At 35.1% G+C, this 17,599-nt stretch overlaps 1 protein-coding gene across 1 annotated transcript; it reads right to left on the bottom strand.

The window, feature by feature from the left end:
- Nucleotides 1-10,686: 10,686 nt before the first annotated feature.
- On the bottom strand, nucleotides 10,687-17,563 carry LOC134267528 (zinc finger protein 107-like). Its single transcript, XM_062749759.1, has 2 exons — nucleotides 17,448-17,563; nucleotides 10,687-14,885 (listed from the first exon to the last, which is right to left on the bottom strand). Exon 2 carries the CDS (start codon nucleotides 14,806-14,808, stop codon nucleotides 11,419-11,421), a length of 3,390 nt encoding a protein of 1,129 aa, XP_062605743.1. The 5' UTR covers nucleotides 14,809-14,885; nucleotides 17,448-17,563; the 3' UTR covers nucleotides 10,687-11,418.
- Between the last annotated feature and the right edge of the window lie 36 nt (nucleotides 17,564-17,599).

Genomic DNA, 17,599 nt, shown 5'->3' with positions numbered 1-17,599 from the left:
AAAAACCGATGCACATAATTATGTATCTTATGATGTAGTTCTACTTAATTGTGTACCAAGTTATATTGAAATCATGCAAACCAGACGTGTAGGAGGAGTAGCGTTTTGAAAAAATTGTTTTAGACGGACAGACGGATGGACGACGCACAATTTACTATTGTATAAGCTCTTCTGGCCTTTGGCCAAAGGAACTGAAATAGACTTTTTTCATAGAGCTAGTTACAGTATTGGAAATATAACATGCTACTGACGCGAAAAATTAAGTGCTTTTAAATGATTAATGCATTCTTTATTCGCTTGGATGAAATTGATAAACTTTTCTATAAATGTCACTGATTATCATCCGTAATCTGAGTTGTTAATTACGGTGTGTCTATGAAAACTGACAATCCGAGACAAAATGCGGTTTAACATCGCATTTTTTTCTCGTAAAAATTAACAATTTCAATCAAATGAATATTACTAAAAAGCAAGATGGAACTTGTCTGAATGAATATACCCGTGAAATATCAAAGTCCAAGCTCAACCAAAGTCAGGATTAAAGTTTTTAAAAAAAATATTCAAAATTCAAGGTCAAGGTAAAAGGGTCAAAAGACTCAAAACTAATGGTACTAAGGGAAAAAACTTCTCAAAAGGAATACAGATCTGAAATTAAAAAAGTCCTTGCACCAATTGTTTAAAGGTTATGGACCAGGTTAACGTTTATCAAAAGAAGGTAACTCTAAGGTCATAAGTTAAAATTGTTGGTATCCAAAGAAAGGCCTCATTATATGAAATTCACTTATACATGTAGAATATGAAAGCCCTAATACTAACAGTTCAAAAGTTATGGTAATGGCTGAAGGTCAAAATTGTTGGTATCCAAAGAAAGGTTTTGTGACAAGAATACATCTGTGTTTGTATTCTTTCAAAGTTTGTTCTAGTCTTGTCTGACCCCCTTATAATATGTTTATATTTTGTTTTGCGTCATTTACTTCAATAAATGACAATTTTTCACTTTCACTACTGTTGTTATTTTAATTTTGATCCATCAAAAAACTAGCTCAGTTGACTTGGCTTCGGTCTTGCATAATAACAGAGGAACATAAATACATCTGTGATATGTGCAATGTGTATACTCCAAGAAAGGTCTTGTCACAGTAAATACACATGTGGAGTATGAAAGCCATATCGCCAACTTTTTAAAATTTATGGCTATAATTTAAGTTTTGAAATTTTTGGTAATTTTTAAATAACTGGATAGAACTCAAAGGTCAAGGCCAAAAGATAAAATTTGGTGGTACCCTAAGAAAGGTCTTGTCTCAAGGAATACACCTGTGAAATATGAAAGCCATAGCCTCAAACAAACAAAATGATAGACGGAAAGAAAGACGACAGAAGGACAAAACAGTGTATATATATATATCTTTGATTGAGGGAGGCATAAAAAGATTTTAAGGAGGCTGGGGGTCAATAAACCAACCACCAGATTTAACTTATTATTATTTTTTTAGATATGATATCTTAAGCTTTCAACTATCATTTGGCAAAGAAAATTTTCATATATTTTTGTTTTAAAATTTGATCATTTTTGAATATCTTTATATGGAGCCGTTCTTCTAAAGGAGGTTAAAGTAGTCTGAAAAATGGCCACAACACCCCAGCCCCCTTTAAAATAACAAATCAAAATGTTATGATTACTAAATAAGATGTTAAAAGATTCAAGATTTAAGGTTCATATATAAGTTTGTGTGTTTGCATGTTGTTTAACGTCCCTCTCGAGAATTTTCCACTCATATGGAGACGCCACCACTTGCCGGTTGAGAGCTGCAAATTTTGTCCTATGCTTAGCACTTAGGGCCGTTGAGCAAGGAGGGATCTTTTTCGTTCCAGCACGTACTGCGACACGGGACCTCGGTTTATACGGTCTCATCCAAAGGACCGGTTTCCACGTCCCACGGTGGGATTCGAACCCGCGACATAAGGATTGACTCCGTACTTCGCGACTTTAGAGCACACGCTCTAACCACTGGCCACGCGGGCGACGTTCATATATAAAAGATAAAGCTTTCACTGGAACTTGCGGAGTACTGGTAAATATCTATATTTACTAAATCTAAATCATATTTTGCATTCAGTTTTGCAGTTTTATGTCCACGTAAACGAAGATTGGTGGGTAAACAGTTTTTGCCCTGTCAGTCTGTCTGCCTGTTCGTCCACAAAAACTTTAACCTTGTCCATAATTTTGAATGGGTGGAACTATGGCTTTCATATTTCACAGGTGTATTCCTTGTGACAGGACCTTTCACAGGGTACCACCAAATTTGAGCTCTTGACCTTGACCTTTGAGTTTGACCTACTTTTACCACAAAAAAAATACAAAACGTTAACCTTGGTCATAACATCTGAACAGTTTGTGCTAGGGCTTTCATACTTCTGTCACATGTGTATTCACTGTGACAAGACCTTTCAGTTGGTATAAATATTTTTGTTCTTGACCTTAGAGTTTCACCCAATTCGTAAAAATATTTTTACCTTGTCCATAACCTTTGAACATATACTAATAGTTCTAGGGCTTTCACATTTCACATGATTATTCCTTGTAATAAGACCTTTCTTTTGATACCAACAATTTTGACCTTTGAGTTTGACTTGCATTTGAAAAACTTCAACCTTCGGCATAAGCTGCCATACGGGGACATGAGTGTTTCACAAGCACATCTTGTTTTTTATGAAATTATTTAACTCACTTTCCGATTTTCATGATTTTATGCAGGTTTTCATCAATTGCACAGCACATTTTGGTTCAGAAGAACATCGAGTACAAGCTTACGTTTCTACAATGTTTACTTTTTCATGCACCAGTATATCATACGCATGTTGTGTATAAACTTATGCTCTATGTTTGTTGACGTGAAAAGTATATCAAATGTGATATATTTCCATTAGAACTGAAGAAATTTGGTAAATGCCTTACTTTTTAGCCTTTCTGTATCATTTGAATAAAAATAAGCGCTAATTTTATAACAAGAAACATTAAAGTTCTCAACTTCAAAATATCATTGTTAACCGTTTTGATTTTTCCATCAAAAGGGGCCAAATCTGATCATTACCATACCTTGTCCTTTGTCACTCTTGGTGAAAAAAAATAGCAAGGATTGATTTAGGGCACATATGATCAACATTAAGTTTTTTTTTAATCCGCCTCTTTGAAGAATTTACTTGCTTTACACTCTCAGATTCATTATCCTCTTACCAAACAAGGGGTACAAATACATATAAGGAAGAGGGAACACAATCTCTCTCTCTCTCTCTCTCTCTCTCTCTCTCTCTCTCTCTCTCTGAAAATAACTCTTTTCCCATAATTCTGCTGGATTCATATTCCTCTGATAGGTAATATATTATTTTACAAATATGTTTAGGTAATTTTATTGGTTTGCTTGATTAGTCTAATACTTTGTTATCACCTATTACCATCAGAATAGTACTACAGTATTTCAAGGTTTTTGACTTTAGAATATCTGAGGTAATAAACTGTAAGACAGGTAGAATTTTCTGCATTATAACTATATAAAATACAAGGGCCCCTAAGAACTGCATGATTACTTTAAACATTTTGCAACTCCCTCATTTATAAATGAGTAAAGGAGTGTTTGTATAATTTTCTTCCTATGTTTAAGTTATTTATATGTGTTAAGACAACAATCACCAAATTACAGATATATTGAAACCAAAGTAAAAAGCCAAGCCCCAAATTGAAAAAGTCATACTCTAAATTATTCAACAAGGAAGCGAAGCCTATTGATTCCCATCATTAGAAACACCATACAAAAGCAATGTGGCTAAGTATGGGGGAAATCTAATGAAGGTTTGATAGTCAATATGCCACTTTAGTGGGATTCTCGAAAAAGGAAGAGAGCAGGCCGGTGACGGATAAGGTTGCAAATTTTTTCGGAGTCCAGCGTGAAATATCAATCTTTCAATAAACCTGATGAATGGGGAGTTCATAGCCACGGGAACGTCGAGGGAGGAAGAATATGCAGCGATCTGTTGTATTGACCGTTGGTTTTCATTACTAAATCAAGAGGTCTCACCAATAAGTTCCCAGGCACCAAACTTCGCCAAGTAGATTTACCATAGGGGATACTCTGTCAAAATAAGATTAACCACTTTCCTCTGGAGTTCTTTCAGGAAAGGTTAAGTTTCGATCTCACGTTTAACAGTAAATAGTACTAGTAATGACAATTTTGAATCCAAACCGTTCTGAATAATTTTTTTTCAATAAATTGCATGTACAACCTCTATGTATGTATTTTATTATAGGTTCTATTGAACTAATCTATTGAACCATTTGTTTTTATTTACTTAAGTATTCCGAATGATATACTTTGCTGATGGATTTGGGTTGATTTTAATTAGATCAAGTTCGGGTAGAGATTCAATATACACGTATTTTCTTCTACCAGGAATAAACATCTTAATTTTGAATTTACCGGGTGTGAGTAAAAGCGCCTTCCAACCACATATCCTTTAAAGCCGTGTTCGCATTGCTTACTTTACTTGGGTTGGGGACACAAGGCGAGAACAGTGCTGCTGACTAATGGCAGAAATATTACCAATGGATTTACGTAAAAAATTTTGTACATTGTTAAGAAAATAAATAACTAGTTTTAATTGTAACGGGGACCGTTATTTGTGCCATTTTCCTGTAAGACATTTTTAAAACATGCTCAGTATCCAAGGATTTCATATAAGAATTATAAAGCTATAACGATACAGACTATATGTCATTTAACTCATTGCACGCGCATGCACGTGCATGCACATGCAAGATTGTCATGGCATGTTGTTTAAACCATTAGCATTTCTTAATGTCGTTAGAATCAATAAGAAAAATCATAAAAATATAATTGTACCGTTTTTCAAATAAATTGGTCATTTTGAGTATTGTGCGCGTGCACGTGCATGCATGCGTGTCCTTGCATTCAATTCTGATTGTAGCATAATGTAGTAATCTATAATACCTATCCATATTCTAAATTTCGTCCCGTTCTGTCGAGAACCAAAAAAGTTTTAGGCATTTAAAGTTTCAGCCAATCAGATTGCAGCACATGTGCATGCGCATGCTTTTATGATAATTGTTATATATCATGCTGCAGATCTTCATAATGTATGACTATGTTCAAAATTTCAAAGGATTTTGTCAAAAAACAAGAAAGATATTGAGACTTTAGTTTCAGCCAATCAGAGCGAAGCGCACGTGCATGCGCGTGAGATCTTGCTATTTTGACCATGCCATCATGTCTATACTACTAATATATCCTCACATTATGAGTTTCAAAGCATTTCATCAAAAAATAGAAAAGTTGCGGTTATATCTATTATATTGGTCATTTCACGTGTTGCACGTGCGCGCTCTTGCAAGCACGTGCGCGCAAAATGACCTTGATTCCGCAGATCTACATTACATGTCTACTGACCCTAAAAAGGTTTTACCTACATCGGACGAACAGTTTACAAGATCATTCCCGGACAAAAAAGTACCCAGGAAGAAGAAGAAGAAAAATAATAATAATAATAATAATAATAATAATAAGAAACAGAGTAAAAACAATATGTTCCCCAACTTCGTTTGGGGAACATAATAAAGTTCTCGGTATATACGAGGGTTGTCCCGTAAAATCGTGGACAAAGCGTTTTTCTCGAAAAGTAATGGGCGCACTAAGCTGAAAATTTCAGTAAATGTTTATTTATCATATTTAAGTGCATGATAATTTTTTTGATAAAATATAGGCAAAAATAAAGATTTTATTATGCTTGAATGTGCACGAGGTATTGCCCTACGGCGCACGGTCAAAAAACCAAGGTTTTATTAAAGAATACACAAGTTTGAATTCAAAATAAAAGTTTGAAATACATAAGATTTGGATTAAAATTATCCTAATTCAATTCCACAATCAATTTTGTAGTCTTTATAAAAAATTTAAGGCATTTGCTTAATTTCTGGCAGTTTCTCGAGCATTCAAAATTGGAAAGTGGTAAACATAACACACGAAAAATGGCAACGTTTTATGACGTTACGGCGCACCGGAGAACAGTTCAGTTTCATTTCGATGTTGTAATGACACCTTTAGAGACTTGAAATGACCATAGAAGAAAAAAGATTATAAAAATATCAGCATATCTTAAGTATACAAATGAAATAGGAGTTTTCTTAGCGAAGATTTTTTTAACGAGTCCCTGGGGAGTACAAAACATACGGACAAACTCCTAATGTAAAAGCAAAAGACGCTGTCACAGTAGACCGCCGATATGAGACTTTCTATTAGTTGAATGATGGTGAGAATATTGTCCGTAACTTACTAATAAATCTTCAGAAGATCGCATGAGGGTGCCATTTGGTTCTTCGGCTGTTTATGGAGACTAGAGAATGTGTATCAAAGAAATTCCTAAATTTAAGTCGGACTCATCCAGCTTCATTTTCAGCAGAGATAAAACGTGACGCTGTTTTAGACACTTCGATCATCAATGTGCCTTAAGGCAATACAATACATACCATAAAATCTCATAATTTGTTTATTTATGCATATATCTATGTGAAATTTGCTGTGTATATTATTACTAAAATATGTACTAATTAATAATGAAAATTTCAAAACGCAGTTATGTTTATTTTTCACACTAGACAACTTGTCCACGATTTTACGGGACAACCCTCGTACAAATACTTTTTTCAGTATCGACAAGAAAAATGAATTCTCTGCAATAAAATATCGATTTTGAGCTCACAAGAGCTGAAAGCTTTTCTGATCACATTTTGTCCGTCTGTCTAGCTGTCCGTCCGTCTGTGAACTATTAACATCTTCTCTAGAACCACTGGAACAATCTCAACCAAACTTACCAGAAAGCACCCTTGGGTAAACGGGATTAATATTTGTACAAATGAAGTACTACAACTTTTAAGGTCAAGATCTAGTAAATGAAAGGTGCCTACAGATTTATCAAACTTGAGAAATAAATTCCCTTACTGATGCTTTTCAACTTTAGATTGGTCTAATAAGGTGTTTCGGGGCATAATTTTTAGGTAAACAAGATGAAAAACAGTATTTTAAAGTGTCATTTTCAATGAAAAAATTAGAAAACCAGTCATGAATACGGGAGTTTTTCTCATATTCGACAAAGGAAATGTATCCAGATTGCCTACAGTCTCTCAGAAAACGGTAATTAGTATGTTCATGGCCTCTTCTTTAAATCAACATCAAATTTAATATAGGTATCCGGTTTACTTTTCATACGATTTCAAATTGAATGTCATGAAAATACCCTATTTTCTACATAATTCTGCTAAAGCCGAAAAGTACGGGAAAAAGAAAGTTGAAATTGATTATGACGTCATAATGGATCTAGCACCAAAAAAGTAGGCTCAAGTTATTTACTAGATCCTTGACCTTAAGGTTTGACTGACCTACAATATGTAGTAACTGTTCCGTCGCCAATGCAAGCGTTCGGCACTCGAAAGTGAAAGTTGCGGGTCCTTCGAGTCACAGGCACCTGAAGTATGGATCGAATACCCCCCCTTTTTTTAATGAAAAAAAAATGTAAAAGTGTATAATACCTCGAAAATATAAAATTTCCTCGTCAAACACATCTATATGTTACGAAAGACGAATAAGGCCACATAAAAAAATATCTTTATCTCGTAATTACGAGATATTTTCTCGTAATTACGAGATAATTATCTCGTTATTACGAGAAAAGATCTCGTAATTTCGAGAAAAGATCTCGTTATTACGAGATAATTATCTCGTAATAACGAGAAAAGATCTCGTTATTACGAGATAATTATCTCGTTATTACGAGAAAAGATCTCGTTATTACGAGAAAAGATCTCGTTATTACGAGTTAAAGACGAATAGGGCAACATAAAAAAATATTCGTATCTCGTAATTACGAGAAAAGATCTCGTAATTACGAGTTAATTATCTCGTAATAACGAGAAAAGACCTCGTTATTACGAGTTAATTTTCTCGTTATAACGAGAAAAGATCTCGTAATTACGAGATGATTATAAATATATATTTATGCCATATCTTGGAATTTTTTCTTTAATAAATTTCTTTTACTAATTTTATGAATTCCGTAGGTTCATCCATTTTACATTAAGAGAGAGTAGAACAATGAAACGCACCATTTTTTATAGATCTTTTCTCGTAATAACGAGATCTTTTCTCGTAATTACGAGATAATTAACTCGTAAGATCTTTTCTCGTTATACCGATATAATTAACTCGTAATAACGAGATCTTTTCTCGTTATTACGAGATAATTAACTCGTAATAACGAGATCTTTTCTCGTTATAACGAGATAATTAACTCGTAATTACGAGATAATTAACTCGTAATAACGAGATCTTTTCTCGTTATTACGAGATCTTTTCTCGTAATTACGAGATAATTAACTCGTAATAACGAGATTTTTTCTCGTTATTACGAGATCTTTTCTCGTAATAACGAGATCATTAACTCGTAATAACGATATCTTTTCTCGTAATAACGAGATCTTTTCTCGTAATTACGAGATAAAAATATTTTTTTATGTGGCCCTATTCGTCTTTCGTAATATGTCGTTATATGCAAGCAGATTGCACCTTTTCTCACGTTTAAAGAATGGCCCTATTCGGTATAATAAAAATACACAAGGTGAATTTTTATTATACCGAATAGGGCCATTCTTTAAACGTGAGAAAAAGTGCAATCTGCTTGCATATAACGACATATAGATGTGTTTGACAGGGAAATTTTATATTTTCGAGGTATTATACACTCTTGCATTTTTTTCATAAAAAAAGAGGGGGTATTCGGTCCATACTTCAGGTGCCTGTACTTCGAGTGGCATTGGCGCGATTAAGAACCTTCAGCACTCAAAGGCCCTGAGTGCCGAGGAAAGGTCTAAACTCTAGAACTGTTACATGGTGACGTCTTAATATGAATGAAAAATTCTCGAAACAGCAATCAATCAATCAATCTTCTCAAAAACACCAAAGCATTCACATGACATATGTATATATCGAAGCATCCTCGAATAGTTTACAATCAAGATACTGAATGGTTCAAATCATGACCCCCAAGGGTAGGGAGAGGCCATAATTGGTGATCAAAGCTCGAGAAAGCATGAGAATATAGAGTAAATCAATAAAAATGTTTACCATATTGATTTAAAATCATTCTCAGGAAGTGTTGGTTCAGATTTGTTAAAGTCATGATATCTAGCTGTAGGGTGGGTCCACAATGGGAGATCGAAGTTTTACAAAGGAGTACATATATAAAGGGGGGTTAAAATCTCATATCAAAGCATCTTATCCATTTTTAGTCAAACTGATAATACATTGTAGAAGCATCCTCGGGTAGTGTAGATTCAACTTTGCTCAAATCATATGACCCCTGGGGTCAGATGCAGTCAGAATAGGGGAAGTTTTACATATGAATATATAGGAAAAAATCTCCAGAACAGTTAGGATATTTTTAGAAATATCAATTGAGAAGCATCTTTTGGGTAGTGTAAATTCAAGTTCGTTCAAATTATGACCCATCCGCTCGGGAAGGGGGGGGGCAATGAGGGGAATTAATATTCTACACCTAAAGAACAGAAAAACAATATACGATCCTCAGGATGTTTAAAATCAAGTTTGTTCAAATTATGACCCTGGGCCCTGGGATTTGGATGGGGCAACAAAGTTACAAAGTACAATCAAAGTTTTACAGTGTCCTATCAGTTTGTTCCTATCATGACCCCTAGTGGGTGGGGTTGGGTAACAAAAGGGGGTCAACCTATGCAAGGGAATATATTGGGAAAATATCAACACGTGTATTTTTTTCTCATGAACAGCAAAGCCCATGATTAGTCAAGTTCATTTAAAAGCATCCCCTGGTTATCAGATTCAAATATATTCAAATATTTCCCTGGGTTAAGGGCAAGGCATCAATACAAGATTCATTTTTTGGGACCATTTTATGTTGAAACTTTTCAATACTAAACTGACTTATTTTCCAAACCTGGATTCTCATGTGAGCAATGTGGCACATCTGCCTCTAGTTGGTAATAAAAAACCATGCTTTTCAAATCATCTTTGGGGAGGATGGGAGTTAAATTGTGTAAGTCTTCGTTAAAATTTTAATTAATCTAATAAGAAAACCAGGCATGGATCCACCATTTTTTTCCAAGTGGGGATGGGAGTGTCCACCAATTCTAACAGAAGTCAGACTTGCAAATCTTACACAAGCCTTAAAAAGTTAATCAACTTCCTCGAATCTGAAAATCCATTTTTGGTCGGGTAAGTAGGGTGGGGAGAAGTTACATTCCAAATTTTATTTTCTTCAAATAGTCATTTTTTCAGTGGAGGGTTGTGTCCAAGGTCATTTGTATTTACTTTTACATTACCCAGAACATCTTAACACTGAAAAAAAACGCATGAGGAATCCCCCTCAAGAATTGCCATTAACAGTTATCCAAGAGGCAAGCGTTCTGGTCAAAGGGACCTAATCTTCATTTCAAACTAATCAATAATATCTTTTATTGTGTATGAAGGGTATTAATCTATGGGATGATTAAAAAAAAAGTTCATATAATTGCAAAGTGAAAAGGCATACTAACATGAAGTAAAAAAAAAGCACAATTAAAGGGAAGTAATAAAAAATCTCAATAAAAGATTGGTGGATTTTTATGTCTTTATTTATCAGTGTTTTCAAGTTCAAGCAGGTAACAATAAAGAAAAACATGTGCAAGTCATGCATACCTTGAGTTTGACAAATTTAACCAAGTACAAAATAAATACACTGGTACAATGTACATGTGTATTATTTTCTTAGAACAAAATATGCCAGAATTTGTGGATTATTTCCATTGTAGTTGTCAACATAGATTGATCACCTTTTTGAATATGGAAATATTTTACATGTACATTTAAATATATGTATTTCTATCATACGTAGATAAATTAATGAACGAACTCCACCTTTGCAAGGCAATTTATCATAGGCAATATATATTGTGTGAACTGAATTAAATTTAACATGATAGATTGATAATATATAGAAAATGGCAGATATATGAATTATATAACCATATTATAGATAGTCCTTTACAATGTAAATAACAAACAAACTGAATAGGTAGATCAAAAACTTTTTCTTGATGAACAATATTATTAACAGATTGAAGTTAAAATTAAAAAAAAAAGATATTCAAAGCATCAACTCAATTCATCCAAACTGCAAATCTGTAGCTCACAGGACAGAAAAGGTCAGAATGAGCAAACTGTGTTTTCAGGCAAGAGAACTACAGATCGAAGCTACTCTCATTCAAGCATTAATACAATAAATATCAAATTTTAAAAAATATCAAAAATCAGACTTCCAATCATAATAATGTATTATATACATTTAAACATCTAGAACGGGCTGAGTACCATCTTCAGTGACGTTAACATAGGAATGATCTGAGTTGGAAGCTTTAGAGGGTGACTCAAATATAACAACAGTTTCTGCTAATTGTTCAGATCCATTCACTTCTGAATGTAAAGCACTTTCTGCAAGTTGGATAAGTCCTTCAGTACTTGAAATTTCACTTCCTGCAGGGGCGTCTTCATATATAATATTAATAGTTTCAACAGATGAACTGTTGTCCAAGGGATGTGTTTTTGAACTTGATTCAGTACTAACCATTGGTTCTGCTGAAGATGACTGACGTTTGATTGCCTTGTTGAGAATTTCTGACGGGAGCTGGATATACTGTTTCCCAGATTCATCTGTAGACACCACCAATGATATGCTCTCAATTGCTTCACTCCCATCAGAGGTTCCTTCACTGATCTTACCCACAGTCATTGGATCTGGGGTCTCTTTCACCTGTGGAACCTTTGTCACAGCTTGAACGTTCTTAAATCCAACAGGTTTTGGTGTTGCACCAGCAGCTTTAGTATCCATCACAGCAACATGTCTTTCTACCATCTGGTTGCTGGAGGTAACAATTTGATAGTTTGTTGAAGTATCACTTATCATTTTGCCTTCTGCCACAGCAACATGTGCTTTTGTGCTTTTCTGATGGCTTCTTGCAACAACTTGAGAATTTTCTGATGTCACTCTTATCCCTTTGTCATTGTCAGTAACAGCATGTTTTTCTGCATTGTTTGAAATGTTGCTGGCAACAACTTGATATTTTTCCTTTCCAAATTTATCTAAAGCTACATAAAGAACATCTGGGTTTCCTTGCCTGTCTGTCTCAATGACCTGATATTCTGTTTTTCCATGAAGTTTTCTCTTAACAGAATCATCAGTGGCCATCTGCGATTCTGACCTCTTACTGCTGCCAGTTGCAACTTCTTGTACCTCAACATTTCCATCAGCACCATAAGATATCACTTGTACTGACTGGACTGTTTCTGATATCTGATTTTCGATATCATTAATGGCAATGTGTAATACTTGCTCTCCTCCCTCTTCAGTAAAATACTGAACAGCATTGGCTGGAATTTCAATTTCGGCCACTTCATCCGTACCCTCATTACTTGGCAGTAATTGTACTGTCTGGTTTTGCAGCTCCATTTCATTTGAGATGGGAACGCTGTGATCTAGCACATAATGTATTGTCTGGGACAAGCCTTCATCTCCCTCTGTCTCCAATGACTGTACTTCATGAGTTTTCAAGTGTTTTGAAAGCGAGGGACGACTGTAATAAATTTGCGAGCAGATTTTACATTGATAATTAGTAGCAACTGTCTCCTCTGAGTTGTGCAGTTTTTTGTGCTTTCTAAGAGACAGTCGATATTTAAAACGTTTCTTACACACGTCACAAGGATATTTTTTCTCCTCTTCTTTTGGTTGATGTGCATTTTGATGCTCTTTGTAGTCTAAATACTCCTCAAATTCCACTGAGCAGACAAAACATCTAAATGGACCATCGCCATGCACTTCCATATGTTTCTTCATGCCTGCCATAGTAGGATAAATTTTCTCACACACCCCACACTTGTACAGAACCTTACTATTGTGCATTTCCAGGTGCTTCTTCAGAAAAACATGCTGCTTAAACATTTTCTTGCAGAGGTAACACTTATAGGCTTTTTCTTCTGGATTGGTCTCCTCTGGGAAAATATTTTCTCCTTCCTTCACACTGACAACGGGACGCTGATGTTGTCGGATGTGTTTTTCTAAATGAGACGGTTGAAGAATCATCTGACCACAGACCTGGCACTGGTGTTTGGTAGTTTTCTTATGATTTATCATTAGATGTCTCCTTAGGTTTGCTATGGAATTGAATGGCTTTCCACAATAATCACAAGGATTAGCTCTTCCTGAGACGTGGGTTCGGACGTGTCTTTTCAAATGTGATGAACGGAAAAAAGTTCTGTCGCAGACTTCGCACTGGAACTGCTTTTTCAGCTCATGTTCTTGCTTATGCCTTATATACTCCCCTTCATCTAAAAATCTTTTATCACATCGAGCACATCTAAATGAACCAGGTGCTGATGTATGTATAAGCATGTGTCTGGACAAATGCTTGGATTGCCGGAAATTTTTATCACAATATTCACATTGGTAAGGCCTTTCATCTGTGTGTATTCTGATATGCTTCTGGACATTTGAGGGATGGGAAAACATCTTCCCACATATATGACAGGGATATGGCTTTGGATTATCATGAGTTATTCTATGAGCCTTGAGGTTTGAGGGCCGGTTAAAACCTTTTCCACAAACATCACACTTGAAAGGCTTCTCACTAGAGTGTGTGGCCATGTGAACCTTCAGAAAGGATTTGGCGTTGAAGGCCTTGTGACAGACTAGACATTTATGAGGCCTTTCTCCTGTGTGTAGAGTCATGTGTTTGTCCAGATCTACTTGATTCACAAATCTTTTTGTACAATGCTCGCACTTCATCATGGTATTCACCACCCTTTTTGGTACTAGTTTTACAGGTGAAGGGGGTACCCCAGGTGAAGGTATTTCAATCTGGACATTCTCAGGGGGAATCACTACCTCTCTTTTCACTTGCAGAATTCCATTCTCATCCGTAAAGAGCTCCTCACTAACTAAATCAGACATTTCAGAAACATCACTTGCTGCAGTTGGTGGAGGCACTTTGTGCTGTTTTCTGTGTCTAATTAATGCTTCTTTAGAAGAATATAATTTATCACAAATATTACAGGCATATTTTACTTTATCTTTATCTACATTATGAACCAAAACGTGCCTTCTTAAATGTTTGGATAATTTATAGCTTTTGTCACAGTATTCACATTTATAAGGCCTTCCTTCAGAGTGCTGCGAGCTTATGTGCTTCTTCATGTTAGACGGATGCGTGAAAACTTTCTCACAGTAGTCGCATTTAAAAGGCTTTTCCTTCGTGTGTGTAAGATGATGAGCCTTTAGATTGGAACTTCGGGAGAACCCCTTGTTGCATATTTCACAGACAAAAGGCTTTTCCCCAGTATGAATCATCATATGGACTTTAAGGAAGGACTTGGCACTGAAAGATTTCCCACACACATCACAGTTATACCCCCTGCCATATGTATGCAGACCCATGTGCTTTTCTAAAGACTCTGTGTCTTTGAACCGTTTTTCGCACAGTTGACATTTTCGATGCTCCCCGGGCTGGATGGGGGTGACAGGGATTTCTAGTGTTCCAGTGTGTAAGGGAGTAAACTTATGTGGCATCTGTTCAATGACCCTCTTGCTTGGTTCGTTCTCTAATGTAAACTCTATTTTACTATCCTCCGTCACCGTTACTTGGCAGACTTCATACTTCACGTTGTTATTGTCAATGAAAATCATTTTGGGTGTTGTTATTTGATCCAACTTGACACCAGCATGTAATCATCTGCAATTCTGGTCATACCATTTTCTGTCTCCTGAAAAATAATAGAAATATGTACTATATATATTTTATAATAAAATTCATGTACATGTAATTGTACATTTTAATTTTTTTTCATATTAGCACTTTAAAAAGCATGAATTTATAACATGTAATAGTAAATACTTTTTAATTGAAAATATTGCAATATTTGCATTATCTATTCATGTCAAAAACAATTATTTAGTAATACTCATTGTACAACTAATCATTAATATAAAATTTTTACTATTCAAATACTTAAGAGTGAAACTGTATATATATTGATATTTGCTAGTTGTGAACATATAAAATCTTACAAGGGCAACAGGGGAAATAGACAGGGTTCACATGAATAGCAAACAACATTTTCATAAATAGGTTCTTAACTAAAGAAGAAGATGCAGTCTGGTCTTTATTGATTGCTAAAATTTAATGCTTTCAAAAGTTACAAAATTGGTACGAGTTGATATGAGTACAATATGTGATAAACCATGAAAAAATGTGGCATTCCACTGAAAACTGAAGTCTTCTGCAACTTTATAGGAAAATGTTCATGGTATCACAATTATTGTAGCATTTAGGAGGTCATATGGGAAAAATATTAAATGATTTGTATGTTCTTACTGCATGAGACTTCAAATGATTCATATGAGTATGAAATGCATCTCAATTTTTGGACCTACATCAAAAAGAAACATTCTTGCATACATTATGTATGCATGTTCACAGATTGTGTTTGTCTTCAGATAAAGTGAGTCATGGTTATGACTGTTCAATGTTGATAAGAGGAAGAATAACTAACATAAGTACTTGATGTAGCAAAATGATTCAATTGTCCTTTGCCATGCCCTGGGGATGGAAGATGTGGGTCTACCTGGGGAGGGGGAAGGGTGTCTTTGGGGTGAAGACTTTTAAGGGAGCAATGTGTCCATCAGATGGTTTTAATTATGAAAATATGGCTCAGTTGAGGGGGCACCTGGCTGGGGATTTGGAGGGCCCAGCTTCAAATCCCAATCTGGTCCATCACATTTTTCTTTTCTCTAAGTACATCAATTACAGGCACGTAACATTAAGGTGAAGGGAATGGCCTATGGGGGCCTATAGGATTTTCGAATTTGGACGATCCCACCCCCCTTTTTTGTAAAGTCTTGATTTCATGGAAGTTGAAATCTTTTCCCTCCGGTTGCCCCCTTTCAAAAACGATGCTACGTCACTGAAGTAAGCATATATTTTAAAATTGCTTAAAAATATGTATATATATTAATTTATGTAATCTTTCTATGTCTGATTTTCTGTCGTTCATTATTGAAACATGTACATGTATAGAACTTTACAAAAAGTGAGTGTTGGTAAAATGGGTAGGTAAACCCAGGCTGGGGCAAATTAAAAGCTGGGGCAGATCGAGATTTTTCATATTTCCGTCTTCATACTTTATCGATTGAGCTGAAATTTTAAGAATCTTTTTAATATATGATCATTTATATTCGCTGCTAAAATTGCCCTGAAATACTTTATATTGTAGATTTTATCGGCAATTATTCATTTTCAAGTTGGTAAAATGGGTAGGCAGTTTCCCAAGTTCACAATTTAAGTTTTCAGACATATGCTGCATAAAGTCCATAACGTTCTGAATAATTCTGGCATGTAAGAATATATTCTAACAATAAATTAATATTTCTTCATTGGTTATTGAAATATTAACGTAAAATTATGTGTTTTAAGAAAAACCGGGTCATTAAAAGCGGATCCGATCACCGGGAAAAACCTGAAAATTCCGGAATAGTTGAACAGGTTATTTTTTTTACTGGAGAATGTTTGTCACCTGAAAAGAAAAACCGCCCATAAAAAAAAGGCTCTTATGAGGATATCTCCATGTAGTTAGAGCTGGGTGATGTCACAAAAGTGATAGCTAACATCCTCCAATACAAACAATTGGCCTTAATAATTTCGGAATTTTCGGCATATATTGGAAAAGTCCACAATTGTGATGGTTTAATGAGTCGTAATTAAAGAATACCATAAAATGTCGTATTGATTTAGCCTACCCATTTTACCAACCTGGAAATGAACAATCGCCCAGAAAATCTGAAATATAGCCGCATATTACGGTGATACTAACAGCGAATACAACAATACATTCTAGGCACATAATCGGAAAATTTCAGATTAATTGAGGGAGTCTTAGCGGAGATATTTGAAAAACCTCGATCTGCCCAGACTTTTAATTTGCTCTGGCCCGGGTTTGCCTACCCATTTTACCAACACTCACAAAAAGTATTATCAGTGTATTTATTGTTACCACTTCAGAGGCCTAAAATGATTGAAAAAAATAATAATAATTGATTTGATGTTGCCAGGCAAGCGGAATAACTTGCAAATGGCATCTACTGACATTTAGATAGATGATCTGATCAGCCGAGTTTTTTCGAACTAATATTTCCTATGTTAACCTTGACCCTAACATTGAGCTGGTGGGTTGTCACCTACAGCTCGCAGAGATAACGGTGAAGATCAATGTGTCCGTAGGTACATTGTACTATATAAATAAAGTTTTGATTTCAAAACATTGTTTTACCTATTAAAAATCTCTGAGCAGAAGTATACAACTTGAGAAAACACTACATTTTCTTGCAGTATACTAGTTCCCTCTTCCATAAATATGGCGACCAAACTTAAATGCTGAAACCCAATCCGAAAGAGTAAGAAAATTCCGGAAAGAAGAATCAT

The sequence above is a fragment of the Saccostrea cucullata genome, unplaced genomic scaffold, assembly GCF_032062105.1.
Source record: "Saccostrea cucullata isolate Sc308-1 unplaced genomic scaffold, CSIRO_AGI_Scuc_v1 ctg1176, whole genome shotgun sequence".
Lineage (NCBI taxonomy): Eukaryota > Metazoa > Mollusca > Bivalvia > Ostreida > Ostreidae > Saccostrea > Saccostrea cuccullata.
This window is presented reverse-complemented; position numbering and strand designations above follow the sequence as displayed.